This window comes from Pteropus medius, unplaced genomic scaffold, assembly GCF_902729225.1.
Source record: "Pteropus medius unplaced genomic scaffold, Ma_sr-lr_union100, whole genome shotgun sequence".
NCBI classification, from domain to species: Eukaryota; Metazoa; Chordata; class Mammalia; order Chiroptera; family Pteropodidae; genus Pteropus; species Pteropus medius.
In genome coordinates this window covers 478617-500634 of record NW_024353906.1, presented here as the reverse complement: position 1 = coordinate 500634, position 22018 = coordinate 478617, and the positions used below count along the sequence as shown (strand labels likewise).

General features: G+C 50.5%; 2 protein-coding genes across 3 annotated transcripts in view; one reads left to right on the top strand and one right to left on the bottom strand.

Annotated features, from left to right (window-relative positions):
* The window catches only part of USH1C (USH1 protein network component harmonin), a 46456-nt gene extending 41913 nt beyond the window's left edge, over positions 1-4543 (bottom strand). The window contains 1 exon segment of the mRNA XM_039851489.1: positions 4393-4543. Within this exon segment, the coding sequence (XP_039707423.1) occupies positions 4393-4428 (36 nt within the window). The 5' untranslated portion in view covers positions 4429-4543.
* Positions 4544-6422: 1879 nt separating this feature from the next.
* The window catches only part of OTOG (otogelin), a 72575-nt gene continuing 56979 nt past the window's right edge, over positions 6423-22018 (top strand). Inside the window, exons 1-16 of one of the 2 annotated variants that reach the window (XM_039851491.1) lie at positions 6423-6888; positions 6996-7056; positions 10528-10603; positions 11481-11573; positions 11756-11910; positions 13115-13233; positions 14525-14730; positions 15487-15617; positions 15883-15989; positions 16404-16513; positions 16921-17049; positions 17862-17970; positions 18238-18284; positions 18772-18917; positions 20473-20605; positions 21494-21671. In XM_039851491.1, the coding sequence (XP_039707425.1) occupies positions 7045-7056; positions 10528-10603; positions 11481-11573; positions 11756-11910; positions 13115-13233; positions 14525-14730; positions 15487-15617; positions 15883-15989; positions 16404-16513; positions 16921-17049; positions 17862-17970; positions 18238-18284; positions 18772-18917; positions 20473-20605; positions 21494-21671 (1751 nt within the window). In that variant the 5' untranslated portion in view covers positions 6423-6888; positions 6996-7044. Of the gene's footprint in view, positions 7057-10527; positions 10604-11480; positions 11574-11755; positions 11911-13114; positions 13234-14524; positions 14731-15486; positions 15618-15882; positions 15990-16403; positions 16514-16920; positions 17050-17861; positions 17971-18237; positions 18285-18771; positions 18918-20472; positions 20606-21493; positions 21672-22018 lie in introns of both variants that reach the window. The other variant, XM_039851492.1, reaches the window with a different exon arrangement.

Here is a 22018-nt window from a genome sequence, read left to right as displayed (position 1 = left end):
CCTCAACTCAAACAGCATCTCTCCTTGGTGAAGCTTTTCCTCAGGCTCTGCCACAAAGCCTGTCCTGTCATTCTCTGTGCACATGACGGCACTTTGTTCCCACCCCTCCCATGGGACTCACCCAGCTGTGTGGTACTTACTCTCTTTACTCTCCTGTCTCCCTACTAATCTGTATATGGTCCAGGCAGAGGCCTGGGGGGAGTGTGGAGAGAGAGGCCAACAAGCCCCTTCCCCATCTGAGTCAGTACCTCTCTGTGTTTCAATTCCCTTATCTGTAAAATGGAGATTAATGTATCTATTCCATAGGATTTCATCCTTCTATGAGGGATTTATAAAATAAAACTGATACAAATTCTACATTCTCAGCTGCTGGCAGAAAGTAGGCCCTTCGTAAATGTTGGCGGAATGAATGGATCCAGCCACACTCTTCCCAGGCCTTCACAGCTTGCGTCCCAGGTAGTACCGGGTTTACTTAACTCTTCCTTTAAGATCCTATCTTCCCGGAGACTCATGCATGTCTTGTCAACTAGTTGGTAGCATTTGACCCAGCACTTGACACAGCTGACCATGCCCCCTTCTCCTGGTTCTCCTGCATCACTTGACCTTCCTTCTCCTCTTCTTCTTCTCTAAAAGTTGGGGTGCCCTGGGCTCCGTCCTGGGTCTTTTCTTTATCCTCACTGTCTTCCTAAGTGACCTCATCAGTCTTGGGGCTTGAACTACTGTTTATACCCCAAGGACTTACTCTTAGTCACCACTCTAGTTGAAGGTCTCACAGGTATCTCAAACTTAAGATATCCAAAATGAGACTCTTAGTTTCCACGACCTCCCACTCTGTCACCATCGACTTGCTCCTCTTCCCCAAGTGTAGGCTCACCCTTGATGCCTTCTCCCTACAATCAAAACCAATCCATCAGCAAAGCCCATTAGGGTGAACTTTAACATGTATCCTGGGTCTGACCACTCATCACCCTAGTCTAAGCCCTCACCTCTGGCCTGGGCTGCTGTAGGAGCCTCCTAATTGGGCTGTCTCCCCAAATAGAGTTCAAAGATGGAGTGAGCCTTGCCCCCTCCTTAGTCTGGCCTTCCCAGTCTGTTTTCTACCAGCAGCCAGAGCAGTTCTTTTTAAATGTAAATTAGTCATGTCACTCCCCTATTGGCTTCTCATTGCACCTACAACAAATCTCAAAGTCTTAACCATGGCCTACCAGGCCCCCACCATCCCTCTGATCTATCTCTCACCACTCTCTATTCCATAATTCCTCTCAGAAACACCATCCTACTTGCCCTTCTGTGTGCTTGCCTCAGGACCTTTGCACTCGCTGTTCCCTCTCCTAGGATGCTTTTCCACATGTATAGTCATGGCTCCTTCCTTCACTTTTTCCAGGTCTCTGCTCAAATATCACCTCCTCAGAGAGGTCTTCCTGATTACCCTATATAGAGATTACCACCTCATTATTCTCTTTCTCCTCACTCTAGTTTCTTTTTTCCTAGCATGTATCACTACTTGGCATTATATGATACTTTTATTGGTTTACTTGTCAACTGCCTATCATCCCCACTAGAATGTGCTAAGAGGACAAGGACTTTCTTTTGTTATTCAATGGTTAGAGTACTGTCTGGCATATATTAGTTCGTCAATATTTATTGCTTTCACGCATTAGCAAATCCCTGGAAAACAGGGGCTCTTTCTGGCCTTTTTACATATCCCACCCCACCTCCAGATGCTTGGCCTCCGGCAGGAGACACTACAGATACCCATAAACACGTGATTGCTGATCAGGCAATAAATACTCTATGAGCAAATGATTAACCAAGTGCCTGCACCTTGCAGGTGAATGAACAGAGGGGCAGCCTTCTTTCGAAAAGCTGGTTCTCTAAAGAAAAAGCCTTATTTTCTGCTGCTTTCCTTCCCTCCCTTTGGTATCCTGGCCCAAGTCTGTGGCCGGGAAGGCCATGCAAATGCTGCTGGTGGCTTTGGGAAACTGTACTAGCCCAGAGGAACAGATTCCTGATGCTCTGGAGGCATCTTCAGAACCGTACAGCCATTTAGCAAATGGTTACTATGTGTCTGGAGTAGCCAGTACTTGAGTTCTTATTTACTATATCCTGTCCTATGAGGTAAGCGCTACTAACCTCACCTCACAGCTGAGGAAACTAACACTTGGAGAGATTACATGGCTTGCCCAAGGTCTGTCTCACTGGCAGTGAGTTGACAAGGTTGAGATTTGACCCCAGTTCCGCATAACCCCAAATCATAAACAACAGGAGTGGACATTTGTTGAGGACTCACTAAATGCCAGGGTCTATTTAAGCTCCTTACACATATGTAGATCTCATCCAGCACTCAGAATAACCTTACTAGTTAAATATTACTTTTATTCACATTTAACAAATTAGAGAACTGAGGCACAGAGAGGTTAATAACGTGCTCAAGGTCACACAGCACTTTCCATGACAACACGCTATTACTTCCAAACACTAAGGATTTAGATTACGAATTATCCCCAACGGGTCAATTTGCTAAAAAAAAAAAAAAACCACTGAGGGGCCATCTGGAAAACAGTCAATAGCAAGCTGTGGATTTCGCCCAGTATTCCTGCGTGTCCTCATCTCTATCCTCTGCTGCGTCATCCCTTCTCCCCAGTTCCTCCATGATCTCCAACCTGGGAGGGGAGGGCTACTGCTGCCTCAGAAGCTGCAGGGCACAAAGTCCAGTCCAGACCTTGCCCATCATGGCGCCTGCCCCGCCTGCACACACAGGGGCATTAATAGGTAATGCCTTGTGATGAGGAAGAGCAGGGTGGTAGAAACACAGAGGCCTGAGGCCCTTTGGAGCCTATGGGGCCTGGGGAAGAGAAACAGAAGCTAACCCAGGATCAAGTCAGACACCAGGGACCCAAGAGGTCATTTTCTCAAAAGAGGCAAAGAATACCACTCCGTGGGGAGAAGGCAGAAGAGGACCTGACCTTATTTTCAGCCCAGGGACCGGAAAGTGAAATTCGAGCCTGAGTCTTGGGGTGGAGGATGGGAAGTTGTGCTCCTTCAAAGTGGGTTGTCTGAAATCTAAACTCAACAAATGTCCTCATTGCTGAAACTTCTCCCCTCGCCTCCCTTTGCAACAGAGTGGGCCGTTGAACACGCTCTCCGAGCTATTCGCCAGTGCCCCCAACTCCTGCCAAACTTCCAGCTGTCTCTCACCCCCAGATGCCCAAGGCCTCACTTTTAGACTTCTGCCAGTATGAGTTGCCCCCTTTCTGTGTCCAGCTGCCGACTACAAACATTGATCCCAGCACTCAGCAGCCAGCCGTGGGTCTGCCTCCCATCCACATGGCCAGCAATTTGAGGGCAGAGATGGGGTCTGGCACAGAAGGGGTGCTCAAAACATGTTTATTAAATGAACAATTGACCCCCAAGCCTCTGGCCCTTAGACCCTGTGGCCCCTGCCCTGGCTGGCTCCTTAAGTTCCACCAGGCCTCTGTGGGGAGAGAGGGGTTAAGTACCCAGGTCTTGCCTACCTGAGCTCTGCCTCTCAGGCCTAGGAAAGAGTATGGCTTGGTATAAAGACACTGCCCCTTTGGGCTCTGGGATGGCCTCAGGGCACCTGTCTTGTGTCCCTCAGACAGGGCCTTTGGTAGCTCCCTGGCTTCACCCTTGGGCTCCGAGGCAATCTAAGGCCTAGTGGGGTGGTCTACCGGGTCTCATGGAATGGTCCTCTCTGGCCTCAGGGCCTCGGTGGCTCTTGCAGGGCTCTGGAAATTCCCTGGGTGAAATCCAGCAGCTTTCAGTGATGTTCTCTGAGGATCCCGGACAACCAATGAGGCCCCTCAGTGAGACAAACCAAGAAGATGTGGCCCTGTCGGAAGGGTCTGGCTGTCTGGACCACCTCCTTTCCTCCCTTTGCCCCCTGGTCAACACCAGTCCCTTAGCAACTTCTCAGAGACCTAAGAAATGCCTTTAAGCAGGGAGGGGGCTCCCTGAAGTGTTCTGAGGTCAGAGGACAGAGAGGGTCATGCAGTTCCTCTTTCCAGGAATCGTCATCTCTCAGACACCGCCCCCGACCCTCTTCACATGCTCTTACAGGGTTGGGGACACTAGGAGCTGGGGGATTTGCCCACTCTGGGGCATGGAAGAGAAGGGTCCTGTCGCAGGCCTAGGCTAGACGGAGTTCTAGCCCGGGAGAAGTCCCAACCCTTGGAGGGCGGAAGGAGAAAGGACACTTTCAGATCTGTTTAGCAGTTCCTACACCTGGAGTCCCAGTGTTCCTCCCTCACTTTACTGGCGATTTCTGCTGGGAACCAAATGACCCTCGGGGTCCCAACCTACCCAGAACCTCAAACCGGATTAGAAAAGGGAGGGGTCCCAGGCGCTTGGGGTGCCCCTAGCAGCTCTGACCTTGTGCCGGAATTCTCGGGCCACCTTCCGGTCCATGGCTGCGACAGATCGCACGGCGTCGCTGCACAATTCGCTCCTTCGGGTGCCGGACAGCCAGGAGCAGGCAGGAGCAGGCAGGAGCAGGCAGGAGTAGGCAGGAGCAGCGACGGTGACCGCCGGGGCCTGGGAACGGTGGGGGCGGGGCCTTGGCGGGTGGGGGCGGGGCCTCTGGGAGGCCGGAGACGCCCCTGGAGCAAATGGGCTGCAGTGTGTATATGTGGAAGCTGGCGCTATTCCAATCCTCTTGAAGTGACCCTCCAAACACCTGCAATTGTAATTTCAGGGCACCTAAAGATCTTCTCCTTCGCATTCTACCCCCAATAGCTGAAGTTTGCCAGCAGACCAAATTTGTGCTAAATTATTGCCTAGTTTCAGATGTAAATCCCTCCCAGAGAAGAACTTTGAAATATTATCCAGTTATCGCCATCATATTAACTAGTTAGGTCAGAGATAAAAGGGAAAGACTTGTGGGATTCTCAAAGGTTCAGGAAAGACACACAAAAGATATTCCTCTCCAACTCACTTCGTTATTCTCTACATTTCATAACTGTCATATGGTTGTTTATTTTGGCTTTAGAATCCAGGCAGAGTGGCAAATGCCCTTACAAGGGGGAATGTGGGCCATGGCCACCTCAGTCCGCTTACATGACCATCACCCCACAGACTCTTTCCTTCTTAAAATGCTTCCCTCTTGGCTTTAGGGTGGCTCAGAGTCCTGGTTCTTCTCTCTCGTGAATGTTCCCTTACAAGCTTCCTCTGAGGCGACCCTGCCTTCGCCCGTTCCCTAACCAGGTTTCATCCTTGGTTCTCACCTCTTCACCTTCCCATCTACGCCCATGGCTTCAAAATCTCTTCGTGTGAATAGCTGCGTGTGCTTTATCTATCACTCTATTCCCAGACAGTGTGCAGCAAGGAATAGATGCTCAACAACTTATTTGAATGGATGGATGAATGAATGCACTCCAAATCCATACCTCTGCCTGGAGGTCTACTGGGGCCATCATCATCATCATCATCATCATCATCATCATCTCCAAGGCCTGGCATCCGGTTGCAACACTTAGTTGGTCAAGTGAATGATGCACAGGTTCCCAAGGCCCATATTTCCTCCATTTTAAATTTTCTCCTGGACAGGGAGTATACCTTGCTCACAAAATTGAAGTTATTTTTTGTTTTATTTAATTAATTAATTTATTTTTTGTCAAGGTCTGGCCTTGGCGGGAGCACTAATCTGGGAGCGAGAGGCACTTCTATTATTAAGTCAACATTTCCTGAGCTACTCTAAACCGGGGTAAAGTGGGGACTTGAGGACTTGGGAAGCTGTCATGGGGAGTGGTGGGAGCAAAGGCTAGGACTCTGTAGTCCCAAACCTTGGTTCTGCTACTGACCACTGACCACTGAGTGTCATGTCCCGTGACCTCTGTAGAAGGAGAGTGGAGGTCCAGACACATATCAACATCTTGGGCCTCGGGGGTGTAAGGGGCTTTCAGCACCCAGGTTCCTGAGCCAGGGATCTCTGAGGAGTAAGTGAGGTTGGAGGCTGCCTGTTTGGTCCCCCAGGGGACTTACGGCTGAGGGATCTGAATCCAGCCTCCTCTGGGGAGGAGCAGACACAGTCCAAGAGGGGCGAAGGCTGGACCTCCGTCAGGGGCCTAAATTACGGTAATGAGCTGGGCAGTCCCGTCACCCTAGCTCGGGGAGGAGCCAAGCGCCTGGGAGGAGGCGCCGAGGGAACGCTGGGGTAAGAGAGCAAGACGCACCGCGGCTGCCGAGTGGAGGTGACCTATCTGTCGCTGGCAGAAGCACTCGGGACCCCCAGCCTGCGCTCAGGCTTCCTATTCCCCGCACTCCCCTATGGGGACCTCAGCCCCGCGCGACCCCGCGCCCGCGCTCTGCCTGCTGCTTGCTTGCATCTGGCTGTCCCGGGGAGAGCTGGCAGGGGAGTCCCTGAGGGTGCAGACCCTCGGTGAGAAGGGTGTGGACTAGGAGAGGCCAGGGCTGGGGGAACATTTAGGGGAACAGGCCTGAGCAGATTGGCGAGAAAAGACAAGGTTTAAGGGAGGGCAAGGGCGCAACCAGGGAGAGGGTCAGAAGGGAGAAGACGAAGAGAAAAAGAGAGACCAGTGACAACCCAGGGAATGGGTCCCAAGCTGGGCAGGGCTGAGGAGACCCAAGATAGGGAACTAGAGAGAAATGGACACAGATAGTGGGAGGAAAGAGGGAGACCTTGGTTGAAGAGACTCTAGAGATGGGGAGAAAGGATTTGAGAAGGCTGCAGGGACAGAGAATAGGAGGGATATGGGGAAGGAGGCTGGGCGGAAGGTAGAAGAAGGGATGGTGGGAGGCCCAACAAAGTGGGGCATAGCTTGAGTGGAGAATAACACCCCCCTCCCCAGCATCAGCACCCACGCCCCCGGGGAAGGCAGAGCTACAACCTGAGCCAGCCCAGGATCCCAGGTGAGTAAGTTTGAGCTTGCGGCTGCCCCAGGGGTTAGCACAGAGGGTAGTGGGGAGGCAGAGCCCATTCCTGCAGCCTCACACATGTGAGGCTTTTTGTCATCTAGCCACAGCCATCAAGAGGCAACCCTTGCCATAGGGGATGCGACAACAGTGATGGGAGGCCAGGTAAGGGGAGACCTGGAGGAGGGGGGGCTTTGCTGGGGCAGGGGCTTATTTCTCTTGGGGTCTGAGGCTGGCCTGGAGCTTGTAGGTTGCAGAAAGTCTATCTCTGCAATTATTCAGAAGGGAGCAAACAAGGTTTCCAGTATGTGTCTGAGGTATGCAAATTCAAAGTCACTTCTATTTCTATTTCTTCATCTCTTCGGACCCTGTAGCAGGCTCGGTTTTTATTCATTTATTCATACATTTATAAAGGGAGTAGGGCACAAAAGACGCTATCAGGGGAAAGCTGAGCTCTCCTTTCCCCTGGGTGAAAGTGGGGGGTGGGGGGTGAGGAGTTAGGAGAGTGGAGTTCTCTTTTCCTTGCCTGGATTACAAAGGCCCTAAACCCTGTCAGAGGCCCATCTCCCCGTGCCCCAGCAATGCTGTCCTGAGAAGAGAAAAAACCTGGGCCACCTAGAGGGATTTGCAAGAAAGAGTTGGTTGAGAAGCAGAGCCCTGAGCTACCATCCTGAGTCTCGACCACTCCCTGTTGCCCACCCTCCCAAAGTCCTCCAGGCTTTTGGGAGAGGTGGTGGTTTGTTTCCTCCCTTTGCTAAACTTATTTGGTGTCTGGATCAGGTGACTCAGGTTCTCTTTCTAATCCCGGACTGCATTTGTCTCCTATTTACAACCACAGACATGTTACAAGTCTAGCCCGCCTGCAGCAAGGACCCCCAAGCATCTTGAGCCTAACCTCATGCACTGTGTAGCTCCTCATGGTAGCAGGTTAAGAGCATTATTTATAATAGAAAACAATGTGTCCCAAATACCTGCCCTTTGAAAATAGATACGAAGACCCCCAAGGTAAAAGGGGCCATGCTTAATCTCTAATGTGTGGATTATTTGGGGTTTTTACTTCTCATTTGCCCACTTTTTCAGCCCCCAACTTTTAGAATCACAGTCAGGTGTAATTTGAGTTGAAAGATGATGTCATCATTTTTATAGCTGGGAAAATCAAGGTAAGTAGATGACTTGCTGGGGCCCCCAGAGAGCAGGTAGAGCTGGGTCTCCTGGTGCAGTGGCCTGTTTCCTGGCACCATGAGTGCTCCAGGACTCTAGAAATCCCTGTATGTCAGTGAGGGAAACGATCCTTACCCAATCCTTTCCCCCTGGCGGGCTTCTTTCCTTGCTGAATTCCAGGGTAGCTCCCCACCACCTCACTTTTCCTTGGGAAGCATCTGGACCAGGCAGCCCCTGTAGGAGTCTCACATTACTCCTTAGAGAGAATAAGGGGTTGGAATGGCCCTCTCCTAAGGCAATTGGAGTGGGGGTGGGTAGGGGAATGAGGCCATTAGCTAGAAAGTGGACTTGGGGACCCTTCATTTGTAAGGGACAAGGGTCGTTCCAAACCAGTAGCCAACTTCCAAACCAGCAGCCAACCACCTTTCATTTCAACACTGCCTCACTCCTGCAGAGCTCAGTCATTCTCAAAGAATTGGTGTAGATCAGGAGTCCATGAACTTAGATGGGGAAAAAAAGCATTGTTATTTATAGGAACCCCAATCTAACTAAAATTTAGCATTCCCTTCAATTATTACTATAGGCTACAAACCACGAGGATGTTAGCAGTGTCTGTGACTGTTACTAATAAAAATCACAGATATTTCCTACCAACTAACAGTTGTTGACATCTCCAGATCTCATTTATGCTCACTACTTCAAAAGTTTGGCAGTGATAACACCTGGGTCTTGTTATTTAATGTGTTAACAAAGAAGTACAGATATCACTAAGTCGCACATTTTTATAAAATATTGTCATAACTATATCGCAATAGATTTGATTCCCTTTGTAATCTTATGTTTTATTTTAGGCATTTAGAAACATTATTCTGAGAAGGAGCCCATAGGCTTCACTAGATTGTCAAAGGTGTTCATAAAAATGACATAAAAATGATTAAGAGCACCCGATCTCTCCTGAAGACGAATCCTTTGGACAGGATTTAAATTTTTCCCTCAGAAAATGGCCTTGACTCTGTGCAGCACAGCCTGTCTTCACCCTGTAACTCCAATCTCGGAAACCACATCTCAGGTGGAGGAGACGAGTGGAGAGACACCAAGATCAAGTTTAATTAAACGCTCTGGGGCCTACGAGACATTGGCTTGTTTTCTCTGGCTGCTCTCTCCTATTTCGCATGGTTTCTGAGGCCCCGTGAGATGGATTCTGATCAGGGTGGGCAGCCTGGGGCTCAGCTTGGGTCTGCAGGGTAGGGAGAGACAGAGAAGACCCAGAACTCAGGGCCAAAATACAATGAGAGCATTGAAACCTGGCCAAGGAGGGGCTGGTGACCTCCCAGGGACCAGCAGGACAGTGAAAAGAGAGGGGATGAGTGCCGGGGGTTGAGGTGGAGGGTCTCGGACTTTCAAGAAGGGGCAAAGAGCTGGGGTTGGACTCAAGGACCAGGGGTTCTGAATACTTTCTCTGTTCCAAGTCCTTTCCTGGAGGCTGGGGATTCAGCCCAAGGATGCTGACAATGAGGGAGGAAGACATGTGAGACATACCCACAGGCGGTTTGTGCCTTGTTTGCCTTGTGAGTAAGAACATGAGCTTCCTGAGGGCAAGGACTTTGTTCTGTTCACTGCACCAGGCCCAGGGCGAGCATATCGTTCTGGGAAGTTTACGAGTGAGGAGGGTGAGGATCTGAGCGAGGAGGAGACTGCTGTGCCCAGGGTCCCAGTGCCAGGTGATGTTAGACACCTCGAACTAGAGTTTCGCGGGGTCAGGTGTCCGAGTCAGCTAGCCACGTGGTGACTGAACACATATGATGTCTGCAACAGTCCTGATTTCAGAAGTTTATATCTCAAGAAACCAAGTGTTGGAATTTCTGGCCTAGAAAACAGGATTTCTTAGCTATGCTTTGCCTGCATCCTTCTCAGATTTGTAGTATCAGGGAAAGTTCAGACTTGGAGCTGAGCTCTGAGGACTGTGGGTGAGGATTGGTGGGGTATCTTTTTTTTTTTTTTTTTGTGCTGTTATGAGAAGAGTCCAAAAGGAAAGTTGGGGTGAGGGGTGGGGTGAGATGTTCTCCCGCCCTACGTTGAGGGGCTGCCTTCGTTTCTTCACTTTGCCTCATGTGGTTTCTGTGGAACCATGTTTGTTGTCCAGACAAGGGGATTTTGTGTGGGACTGTGGAGGACACAGAGGTTTACTAGGGAAGGAAGAAGGGAAGGGAGACTGGGAGATATTGGAGCACGCAAGGGAGGGCATGTGTTCAGGCCACCGAGATGCCACTTTAGAGGGTAAAAACCAGCTTTCACTCCTCTTAGGGAAGGCCTGGAAATTCTCCCTTGCATACTTCTCAGAGGCGAGCCTGGGGAGGTGAAGCGACTGAGCCTCCCTCCCTCCAGGTAATGGATAGGAAAGGTTGAGTGTGACCTTTGGGAAGGCTGCCCTCTCTGAGGTCAGTCTTTGATCACATTCTCTCCTATTTTCAAAAGGAGGCCGAAGCCTTGGACTCCTTGGCCATGTCTTCTTGGGAAAGGCGGCTCCATCGGGCCAAATGTGCACCATCTTGTAAGCAGCCCCCTCCCCGTGGTCCGTGGGCTGTGTGTGGGAGGGCCGCCGGTGGCAGAGGCCTGTGAGGGCAGGGTGGGACGTCACTCAGGGCCTTCTGTGACCCCTTTTCCCTGCATGGGGTTTCTTTCCACCTTCCCAGCCCTAGCCTCCAATTTCACTCTGCATTCTCGTTTCCAGCTGAGGAGAGCTGCCTCTCCATTGTCCTGTTCTTATGACCATGACCCTGTGGCTTTTCCCTCTCAGTGTGATTGTGCTTCCTTGCTTAGTTGTTTTCCCCCTCCACTTCACTCTGATCCTGTGACCCCTTTCTGTGTTCTGTGGCAGTGTCCGTGGCCTCTCCCTGCCCCTGTCCTGTGTCCGTGGCCCCTCTTCTTGTGTCATGGCTCCGTTCCTCACTACACTCCGCTCTGCTTCGTCTTCTTGTTCTCTATGGCTTTTCTCTCCACGGCACTCCAAATGCGAGGCCTCTCCCCGTCCCCTGGTTTATGCCGTGGCCCCTGCACTCATGGAGCAGGGAGGAAGAGCAGTACTTGAAGATCTCTAGACACTCTCTCTGGTCACCTTATTTGCTCCGTAGTCTCAGTTCTACCTGCCTTGCCTGGGGGCTACTTGGTGCATGCTGAAGGCAGGTACTCTGAGGCCCCCCCTACCTGTCTGCCAGGGAGAGGAGCAGGCAGTGGTATGAGGCACTATGTTTGTGCCCCCATTAAGGCTAGTGATTGAGGAATGTTGGGACTACCTGTGATGGGCATCTGAGTTCCATGTAGCTCTGAGAGGTCTGGGACCTGGCGCCCTGGCATGAGGGAGGTGCTGCATCTCTGGGTCCTGCCAGTTTCAGCTCGATGGGGAGATATCTTCTGTGTCTCCCTTGCAGACTTGTTCTCCTGCTTCAACGGGGGTGAGTGTGTGCACCCAGCCTTCTGTGACTGCAGACGCTTCAATGCCACTGGGCCTCGCTGCCAGATGGGTGAGTCTGGGCTCCATCCCATCCTGGGAGGGGCCAGGGGTACAGGGAAAGCTATGGGCCTGAGGCATGAAGGTCCTAGATGGGAGAGAAATGGGGGTGGCCCTGCAAGGGCCAGAACCCACCAGCCTCTGGCTTGGTGCCCATTGTGGCTACACAGTGAGGTTCTCTTTTCTCTGGCTCAGTGTACAACGCTGGCCCCGAGAGGGACAGCATCTGCCGGGCGTGGGGACAGCACCATGTGGAGACATTTGATGGCCTCTACTACTACTTCTCTGGAAAGGGCAGCTATACACTGGTGGCGAGCCATGAACCTGAGGGGCAGACCTTCTCAGTCCAGGTGAGGCCTCCTCTGACCTGTCTGTCGGTCCAGGAAGGCTCTGCTAGTGCCCCTTCTGTCTCAGGTACAGAGCTGTCATGAGGCTGCCCTGAAGGCCATTCCCTGGACAGGCTGGCGAACTTGGCCAGTCCTACCCTCTCTGCCTCAGAGTGTCACACGTCCGAGTTTATCATGACTGTGTCATTTCATGATGGATATGTTATAATCACTTAGACTAATGGGGTGCCACACATTCGTGGACTATGAAATCAACTTAATGATTCACAACCAGCTTAAAAAAAAAGAAAAGAGAATAGAAAATATAAAATTGCATTACAATTAACAGGGTAAATATTATTTGATAAAGGTTTTATTTCATTTATATATGTATATATTTATATTTTTTACTATAGGTTATGGTCAAAAAAGTTTGAAATATATTTAATTAGGCTATGGGGTGGCTTTCACGGGTCCTACTTTTAGCTGAAGTGAAAGATTCAGGAAGCGTTGCCACAGTTGGAAAAGAAACATTTTCAGGCTTTTCCCTAAGCTCTGGGAGCCTCATCCACCCCACCCTCACCTCCACCTCCTGCCCCCTCCTCGAGTCCTATGGCCTTGGGTTCTGCCTGAGCAGGGGCGGAGGAGATGTGTATGTGACAGGCAGCACAAGAATGACATGTGTGCCTGTGTGGGCAAAGGAGGGCTAGACTGTGCCTGCCAGGGTCATGGTAGAAGTGTGTGTTTATAGTGTGTGCATTGAGAAAACCCCATGAGTAGATATATGAGGTGTGTGTGAGTATATGCATGTGCACACACACGCTTATTCTGCATGCATATGAGACAGTGTGAGTGTTTAACCTTGGCTTTCAATCTGATGGGATAACCTGGGATGGATAAACAAGAAAATACAGAAATAGGGAGACAGCGCAATGTACTCAAAGAGCCCTGGAATTTGAGGCATCAGACCTGGGTTAGAATCCTTGCTGTGTGTGTGACCTTCATCACTTCACCTCTCTGAGCACCAGTTACCTCCTCTCTGAAATGCGGATAACCATAGCTTTGACCTTCCTGTGGTGTTGTGGGTGTTGAGGAAAGGCGCCTGGCACGAAGTGGACAGGCCATCAGCATTAGCAGAAGCTCAACAGGGGCCACTGGGCCAGAGCTGAAGCTCCAGGCCCGGTTTGCAGCAGGGACCCTGCACACTGGCCTCTGAACCCCCAATCAGGTGCACAACGACCCGCAGTGCGGCTCCTTCCCCTACACCTGCTCCAGGTCTGTCAGCGTCTTCTTTGCGGGTGAGCAGGAGCTTCGCCTGGCCAAGGAGGTCACCCTTGGAGGAGTGAGGTAACTATAACACCTGCCCTGAGCTCTCCTACTCCCCGGCACTGCTGGTGGAGGATGGGTAAGTACCTGCCATTCGCAAGCCTGGGAGAAATTGTTTTCGAGGACAAACAGCAAAATTTCCACCATTAGGGCAGGAACATGCCGGCAGGCCAGATGGGTTTCTAGTCATCTGGGTTTTGCAAAAAGATGAGTCCCTTGTCGTTTTCTGGAACTCTTGGGCCCCGTGGATTTCCAGACAATGGGTTTTCAGGCAAATGGCAGTTTTCCAGATAGCTGAAAGTATACCACCAAAGCACACCTATTTTTTTTTGTTTCACAATTTGAAGGAGATCTGCCTGCATGGATCATACACAGTTTGAGCCTCCTCAGAGCAGAAACTGAGCACACTTTCACCCTTTTCTGATGACATAGGGTCATTTTGAATGTAATTTATCTGAGACATCAGGGATGTCCGGGGACCACACAAGGAATGAGGACTCTTTGTTCCCACAATAAATGGACTGTAGTTCTTGATGAAATCTTTCTTTAATCTCTTTTGTGCCATCCTTTCCTTCCCTTGCTGTCTGCTGTCACTGTATGTTGCTTGAGGAAGGATGGAGGTCTTCCTACAATGACCCTTCTCTCCTTTCTGGTTTCCTACCTCAGATCTGGAAACTGGGTAACAAAGCTTTCTGGGGCTGAGTGTAAAATTAAAGGCCCAAGGGTTTCTCCAGTGAATAAAAGACCAGTATATGCTACCAGTTTTGTTTTCCTTTCCTGATTTTCAGGTGGATTGAAAGTTGCCAAATCCCAGATTGACTAGGAGACCCTGTACCAATAAGACTGGGAAAGTGGTCAAGATTGCTATAGCCCTGTGTTTTTTCTTTCATGCTCAGTTTTTCTCCTCTCTTGGCTTTTTCTTCTCCCACTTCTTTCTTGCTCTTCATCAAAACAAATAAACAAATAAACAAACAAAGTAGATACCTGCTTAAACTATCTTTTCTGTCTAGGAGAAAGGAGCTGACAAATTCAGTCATTCTAAGATTTATTCCTGCCAGGAAACTTGCAATTTTAAAAAGCAATTTTAAAACTCTGAAGACAAAAGAATCTCTCCCTAATGGTGGACTTCCAGGTCCCCAAAAAGTTGGGGAGGGGAAGCGGGGCCTTAGATGTCATGGTACCAGCGGCTATGTGGATGAGGCAGGTGCTGTGTACATGATGGGTCCAGCAGGGGATGGTGGATCCTTCGGTGAAGGGACTGGACTACTAGAGGTGGTGTAGACGCCCTGAAGCTATAGGCTGTGCCCTACAGGGTCCAGTTGCCACATGCAATGGGGAGTGTGCGTCTGCAGCGGCTTGCTGGTTACGTCCTTGTGCGGCATCAGTCAGCGTTTACATTGGCCTGGGATGGCACCTCCGCTGTCTACATCAAGATGAGCCCGGAGTTTCTGGGCTGGACCCATGGGCTTTGTGGGAACAACAATGCCGACCCCCAAGACGACCTGGTGACCAATTATGGTGAGGTGCCGGGCAGGTGGCTTCCAGATGGGTTTTGGTAGGGGCCAGGTTAGGCTGGGAGGTGTGGGAGAGGCCTTGGGGAAGACATCTAGTGTCATGATACTAAAGACCCAAATGTGTGGCCTCAGGCATGTTCTTAACCGCTCAACCTCAGTTTTCTCATCTGTAAGATTGTTATAATGAGAATTCCTACTAGAGTTGTGTGAGGATCTACTGGGTACTTTGCTAGGTGGGATTGACCCTGCAAGGTGTGTGGGGGAGAAGGGCAGGGAGCAGAAGGTCAGAAATCCAGGAAGAGTAAGGGCTCAGCTGGAGCCAAGGATCCTTACGGAAGAGAGGTAAGAGTCAAAGTGAAGGATGCAGGGTCAAATCATGGTGACTGCGGCCAGAAGAAGGGAAGTGACGCCTCTGAGCGCCCACATCATACCGAACACTCGGCATGCATCATCTCATGAAGTCCTTGCAATAATCTCATGGAGGGATTATTTGTCCTATTTCACATTTGGGGAAACTGAGGCTCCTTGTCCGGGCCCACATACTGTTCTCTTTTGATCAATGTTGTCTCCCCTGTTTAGAGCAGTAGGGACCCACTACAGGTTCTTGACTATTATTGCCAAATAGCTTTTCAAGAGAGAGTGGCTCCACTGAGAAATGCAGATTGGGATTTTTCAACTCCTGCCCCTCGTCTTGGCATCTGTTTGGCTCCACCTGCTTTCCCTGAGAGCCACCTGTGATCATGCTAGCTCTCCTCTATAGGGAAGCTGACAGATGATGTGGCTGAGTTCGTGCACAGCTGGCAGGAGCTGGCCCCCAACCAACCTCCAGGGCCCACATCCTTCTCCCTGCCTCGCCCACCGTGCCTGCAGCAGAGTCTGGGAACCATGCAGGTCTGGACCCTGGGGACATCCCCTTGTCCTGGCTTCTTACCTCCCACCCTAGTGCCTGGCTTAGGTTGGCTTCCTGTCTACTTCTTGGAAAGTATCTGGCTTCAGGGGCCCAGGGTTGTTGGTGCCCATGACCCCTTTCCTCTCCTCTCCACCCTCCTCTTTCTCTCCCTCGGGCCCAAGCTGAGGTTCCATGTGCAGCGGGTGAAGTCAGAAGGCTGTGCATGGCCCTGCTGGCCCCAGCTCCAGCTCCTGGCCCTTGCTCCAGGGTGTGTATGACCGGTGTGAGGCACTGCTGAGGCCTCCCTTTGATGCCTGCCATGCCTACGTCAGCCCTCTGCCCTTCACGGCCAGCTGTACCAGCGATCTCTGCCAGTAAGTGGGCAGCCAGCACTAGGGGTGGTATTGAGTGGTGGGGAGACCTCTTTCAGTTTTGGAGTGGAGCTCAGCACGAGGGCCACTCAGCCTGATAATCCCAGGCAGTGACAGATATGCTTTCTAAAGCTCTGACATTCTTATCTGCATAAGCAAGACAGAGCTTCCTCATTCACTGAGGCTCAGAAATGGAGCCTGACACCCTCAGGGCCACATAAGTCAGTGGCAATGCCTGGAATAGAGCCCAGGTAACCTGCCTTTAGTCTAGGGTTCTGTACACCTAGATGCCCTTCCTGGCTCCCTTTCTTAGCTATGCAGGGAAGGGTGCCCTGAGCCCTGGCAGTCTCTGAGGTGTTGGAGGGTTGGTAGCAGATTGGGCTTTGTTTCAGTGTGACCCTTGGTTTCCTTGCACAGATCAGTGGGTGATGAAGCCACCTGGTGCCGGGCACTGGCCGAGTATGCCCGGGCATGTGCGCAGGCAGGACAGCCTCTGCAGGGCTGGAGGACCCAGCTCCGGCAATGCAGTAGGTGTAGCCTGGTGGTGGGCAGGGAGGGGTTCGGACAAGTTCTGTCCTGGGGCTGTGGGTGGCATTGTCAGGCCTCAGCTCAACTTCCTGTCCTGCTCAGAACCACAGTCACCAAAGCTTTAAGCCCTGGGGTCCCATCCTCATGTGACAGATGAGGAAACTGAGGCTCAAAGCCAAAGGGACTGACTGGCCTGGCGCCATAGAGTGAGATGAGGTTGGTGCTCAGAGCCTCCCAGGCTCTCTCCAATTTCCTGGTTACCCAGTGCTCCTACTGGGACTAAGGGATCAGGAAAATCAAAGCCCTCCCATCCCTGCCACAGAGCCTGGGGTGGGGGCTGGATCAGTCTTGGCAGAGCTGGGGCCAGTAAGGAGCTGACAGGCCATATTGTGCCCTTCCTCCCAAGCCATTCACTGCAAGGAGAAAGCCTTTACCTACAACGAGTGCATTGCCTGCTGCCCTGCCTCCTGCCAGCCCCGGGCATCCTGTGTGGACAGTGAGATTGCCTGTGTGGACGGCTGCTACTGCCCTGATGGTATGCTTGGGGTGGAGTGGGTGCCTGTCAGCATCTTCCTGGTCTGTCATGGATGAGCATGAAGCCAGGGCTCAGAGGATGCCTGTCTGTGGAATTAATGAAGGAAGGAGCAAACAGCTAATAAGTGAATAAATGAATGAATGGTTTAAGGGAGGTGAGAGTGGAGATGGAACTGTGGCTCTTGAGAGGTTCATCAAGGTATTTCATTTCATTGGGACTGAACTTTTTAAGGTGTAGACGAGGATAAGTCATTCATTAATTTATTCATTTATCACTGTGTTTGTTTCAACATTCATCCACATACTGCTTTTTGCAGTGTATAAATTTGCAGCACATCTATAGGGTGCAGGTCACTCGGCTAGGCAGCGGGTAGAGATAAAAAATATATAAAGATACGTCATCGACTTAGGGATCAGAATCTGGTTGCAGTGATAAGGCCCTTACACATGATTCCAGTCTAAGGCACAATGTGGCAAGGACCAGCTCAGGGATTCAGACAAGAAGAGAGGTAGGAATTCAGTGGGAGGAGAGATGTCAGAGAAGGCTTCCTTGAGGAGGTGGTACCTAAGCTGGTTCTAGATACAGTGACGGGCTAGATGGTCTTCTGAACAAAGTTCCGGAGGTGAGATTATTTCTTCAGAGGAAATTCAAATCTGGCCTGAGTCAAGGATTTATGTAGAAGAAAGTTTGCAAGTGGGCTGAGTGGTGAAAGAGCTCGGATGCAGGAATCTTTACCACAGGCCCTGGAGAGCCATGAAAGGTTTGTGAACAAAAGCAGAGGTGAGTTAAGTGGGCCTTTGCTGTCACCCTAGGGCTAATCTTCGAGGACGGAGGTTGCGTGGCACCAGCTGAGTGTCCCTGTGAGTTCCACGGGACCCTGTACCCAACTGGCTCTTTGGTGAAAGAAGACTGCAATACCTGGTCCGTGTCCACGTTTAGGGGGTGGGGGAGGCAGCGACTGGCCCATCTGAGATCTGGGAGCCCCGATGACTTGGTGGCACTCACTCAGCATCTCCGAGTCACGGGAAATCTCATTAGACCTAATCCGTGGACGGAATCTCCGCCACCCATTTTTAGAGATGAGAAGACCGAGGGCTGGGGGCAGGAGCTCTGTGCGCCATGTCATTCTCCAGCATCTATCCCCGTTCTGGGGGGGATGAGCCCCTGCCTCTTTGGTCTTTGTTTCAGCACATGCACGGCTGGCAAGTGGGTGTGCAGTACCTCTGTCTGCCCAGGTATGTCTGACCCCACCTTGGACTCTACCCCTTTCCTTAGTCACAGCTTTTGGGGCAGGGAAGCTCCTGGATCCAGGCCTGCGGGTGGGGTGCGGGGATGGAAGTGGGGTGGACACTCAGTTCCTTCAGCTTTGTCTGTCTCCCTTTGCTTCCTCAGGGCCAATTTGCCTGATTAAGTGATTGCTCTACCCCATCAGGGACAGTTTTTCATAAGGTTCTGTATATCTAAGGACATCCTTGAGCTCAAGGGGCTTGGACCAGAATTGGTCTCCAGGCTCAAGACCCGGTCTCTTGTCAGAGGAAGATGCTTGGAATGGGGCTATATCTCCCCAGTGACCAGGGCTTTCGAAGGGGAGGCCAGGGCTCCAAACACTGCCCTGACTCATGAGGACAGGGTGCTGTCCTCTCCTCCTGCTTAGAGCCTGCAGGGCAGAGGCAGTTCCATGGGGCAGGTCCCATGGGTCAGCCACTTTTCTCTGCCCCTCAGCTGAATGTTCAGTGACTGGTGACATCCACTTCACCACCTTTGACGGACGCCGGTACACGTTCCCCGCCACGTGCCAGTACATCCTGGCCAAGAGCCGCTCCTCAGGCACCTTCACAGTGACATTGCAGAATGCCCCCTGTGGCCTGGTAAGGGCTAGGAACCATAGACCTAATCCAGCCAGCCACCCCTTTCCTGTGCCTTTTAGATAAGCTGGAGGATTTAGAGCAGGGCCTCAGGTTTTTCACAGCCCACTCACCCTACTGTCTCTTCTTTCTGGGCAGAGCCAGGGGTGAGGAGACTGTGTTCCAGCTCCAGAACATCTGAGAGTCACTTCCATTTCCTGGACCTCAATGTTTTAAAAAAATTTCTAACGTGGCTGTAATTCAACTTAATCTTCTCTGCTTCCTTGGATTGTATCTTCAGCATCTCTGAATTCATTCATTCATTCACTCAGCAAATACTGAATATCATTATTGCGGTCAGCGCTGCAAACACGTTTAGGGTGCTAGGACTTAAGCTGCAGAGGTGTCTTAAACCATTTCGTCCAGTGGGCTCTGCCTCTTTGGTCTTCTCTTATGCTCTTGGATGCATTAAATGCCTTACCACGTCAGGGAATTTCATTCAGGCTGTTCTCTCTGCCTAGATGTCTCCCTCTTCCCTTTTCTCTGCCCAGCTAGCTTATGCACCCTTCAGATCTCAGCTCAAATATCACTTTTTTCCTGCTCCTCAGTTTTCTGATCTGCAAAATGAAGCTGTTAGTAGTACTTACTGAGTACTTACTGAGTAAGTACTTACTGAGTAGGATCACTATGAGGATAAAGTGAATAAATGTATGTAAAAGATTAGAACAGTGCCTGAACATCAGAACTCTGTATTAAAGTTAGCTGTTATTATTATAAGTTGTGGTATTAAAAGTTCTATTATTGTTACCTTTTACTTTATTATTAACTTTTACTTTATTATCTTTTACTTTATTTATTACTTTATTATTATCTTTTCTTAGGATGCCCTTTCCTACCTCTGCAGATTAAGTCCTAGCACCCCAAACATGTTCGCAGTGCTGATTACAATAATAATTAACCAACTTTGTAATTCCTTATTTAATGTCTATGTCCCACATGCATATGTACTGTCCGTGGGGGCAGGGACTATGTCTGTCATGTTCATCACTATATGATTGTGTGGATGTCTTCCTGTGGATGGAAGGTACAGATGGGCTCCATGTGGACTACCCATTTCAGAAATAAGACCCTGAGGTGCAGAGAATAGTAGCTTATTTCTTGCCTGCCTGTGAGTGGAGCTTGATACTCTGCAGGATGTGACACATGGAAAAAGCTATATAAACACTCATAAAGGGATGAAATTAAAGTCCTGGCTTGCAGTTAGGTGGGGAGGCCAGTGTTTCTGAGGCCATCCAAGGTCCATCTCTGCTCTGTGTCACAAACAGCCTGAGAGTTGACTATCATATTTACTTGTATTATCCCAGTTCTGCCACTAACTTTCTCCAATCTGAGCCTCCGTCTTCCCATTCCTCAGATGAGGGCATTTGGTTAGTGAACTCGTAATGTCCTTGGGGGCTCTGTCATTATGAGGAGACTACCCCTGGCCTCAAACTGCACTTGAATCCGTGCTCCCGGAGGGCTCTGTTGGGACCAGCAGGACAGACAGACTGACTCTTCTCTATTGGCCTTCTCTCTCCAGAACCAGGATGGAGCCTGCGTCCAGTCAGTGTCAGTGATCTTACATCAGGACCCTCGGAGGCAGGTGACCCTGACCCAAGCGGGGGATGTCCTTCTGTTTGACCAGTACAAGGTCACCCCACCCTACACGGACGGTATGGCTTTGGTGGACGAGAGCTGGCTGGGAGCTGGCTACCCATGCTTCTTCTTCCAGACTCCTCTGGCCAAAGGCTCTGCCACACGGCAAGAGCTTACATTCTAGCACTGAGTGAATCGGGACAGTACTTGGTCCCAGAAACATGGACTCTGGACTTGTAAATGGTCTTTGTTCCCACCCCAACATGACAGTAGGCTTCATAGCAGTACGATGGCTTCTCCCACCATGAGGATATGAATGGAGCTGTTTTCCAACCCTGCTCTCACCAATTGTCTATTAATTACTTATTATCCTGTCTGATTCCACAAGGGATTTGTGGTAGCCTGTAGGAAGCACATCTAACAAAAATGGCAAAACTACTAAAAAATAAAATAGCCCCAGAGAATACTCAAAAGAAAAATAAAACGAATAGGGGCTTAGGAGTGAGAGGAGTGGGGATACAAGAGGTGGGGGGTGTAAAAAGGCCAAAGAAGTACAAGCCACAAAGGGTCAAAAAGTCACTACAATTGAATCTAAAATTTAGAAATTGCTACAATTAAATCTAAAATCATATTGTGAGCTTCCCGGTGGCCACTGTGAAAAGAATGAGTAGTTACAGAATTCTCCTTTGCTAGTGAAGGAAACATAACCAGTTTCATAGCGAGGCAAAGCTTTCATTGGCACTTGATGCTAAATTTCTCAGCCAGGGCAGCCTGGTTGGTTATCCCTGGATCCTGATTTCCTCATTGAACAGGATTTCCTCAAGGTTGCCCAAGCTAACTACTTTGCAGGGTTTCACTCTGGGCTGGGTATGGAGGTTGAGGGAGGGGAGAGGCATGCAGGTGGTGGGGTGTGTGGGTGCATATTGGCTGAACTTCCTACATCTCCCTTCCGGTTCTGTGCCCAGATGCCTTTGAGATCCGGAGGCTGTCCTCCGTGTTCCTGCGGGTGAGGACCAACGTGGGTGTGCAGGTGTTCTACGACCGCGAAGGGCTTCGGCTCTACCTGCAGGTGGACCAGAGATGGGTGGAGGATACCGTGGGCCTCTGTGGGACCTTCAATGGCAACACGCAGGACGACTTCCTGTACGTGCCCCTGCCCTGGAACAGGAAGGAGAGGGAGAAGTGGGCCCCTTAGGACCAAGGATCCAGAGGCACTGCCTAAAAACATATCTCCCAAACTCCCGTGGGCTCTCACTGTGCCTGACATTCACTCTTGCTTGTTAATTTCTCTACATTTAAATTTAAGTATGTTTCCTTAAGTCAGTGGTTCACAGTCTTTGTGCAAAAGACTCACCTGCGGAGCTTGTTAAAATGCCGATTCCTGGGTCCCGTTCCTCGAGATTTAGATTTAGATTAGGGCCCAAGAATCTCATTTTTGATAAGCACCACTGTGATTCTAGTATGTGAGGTCTATGGACCGTACCCTGAGA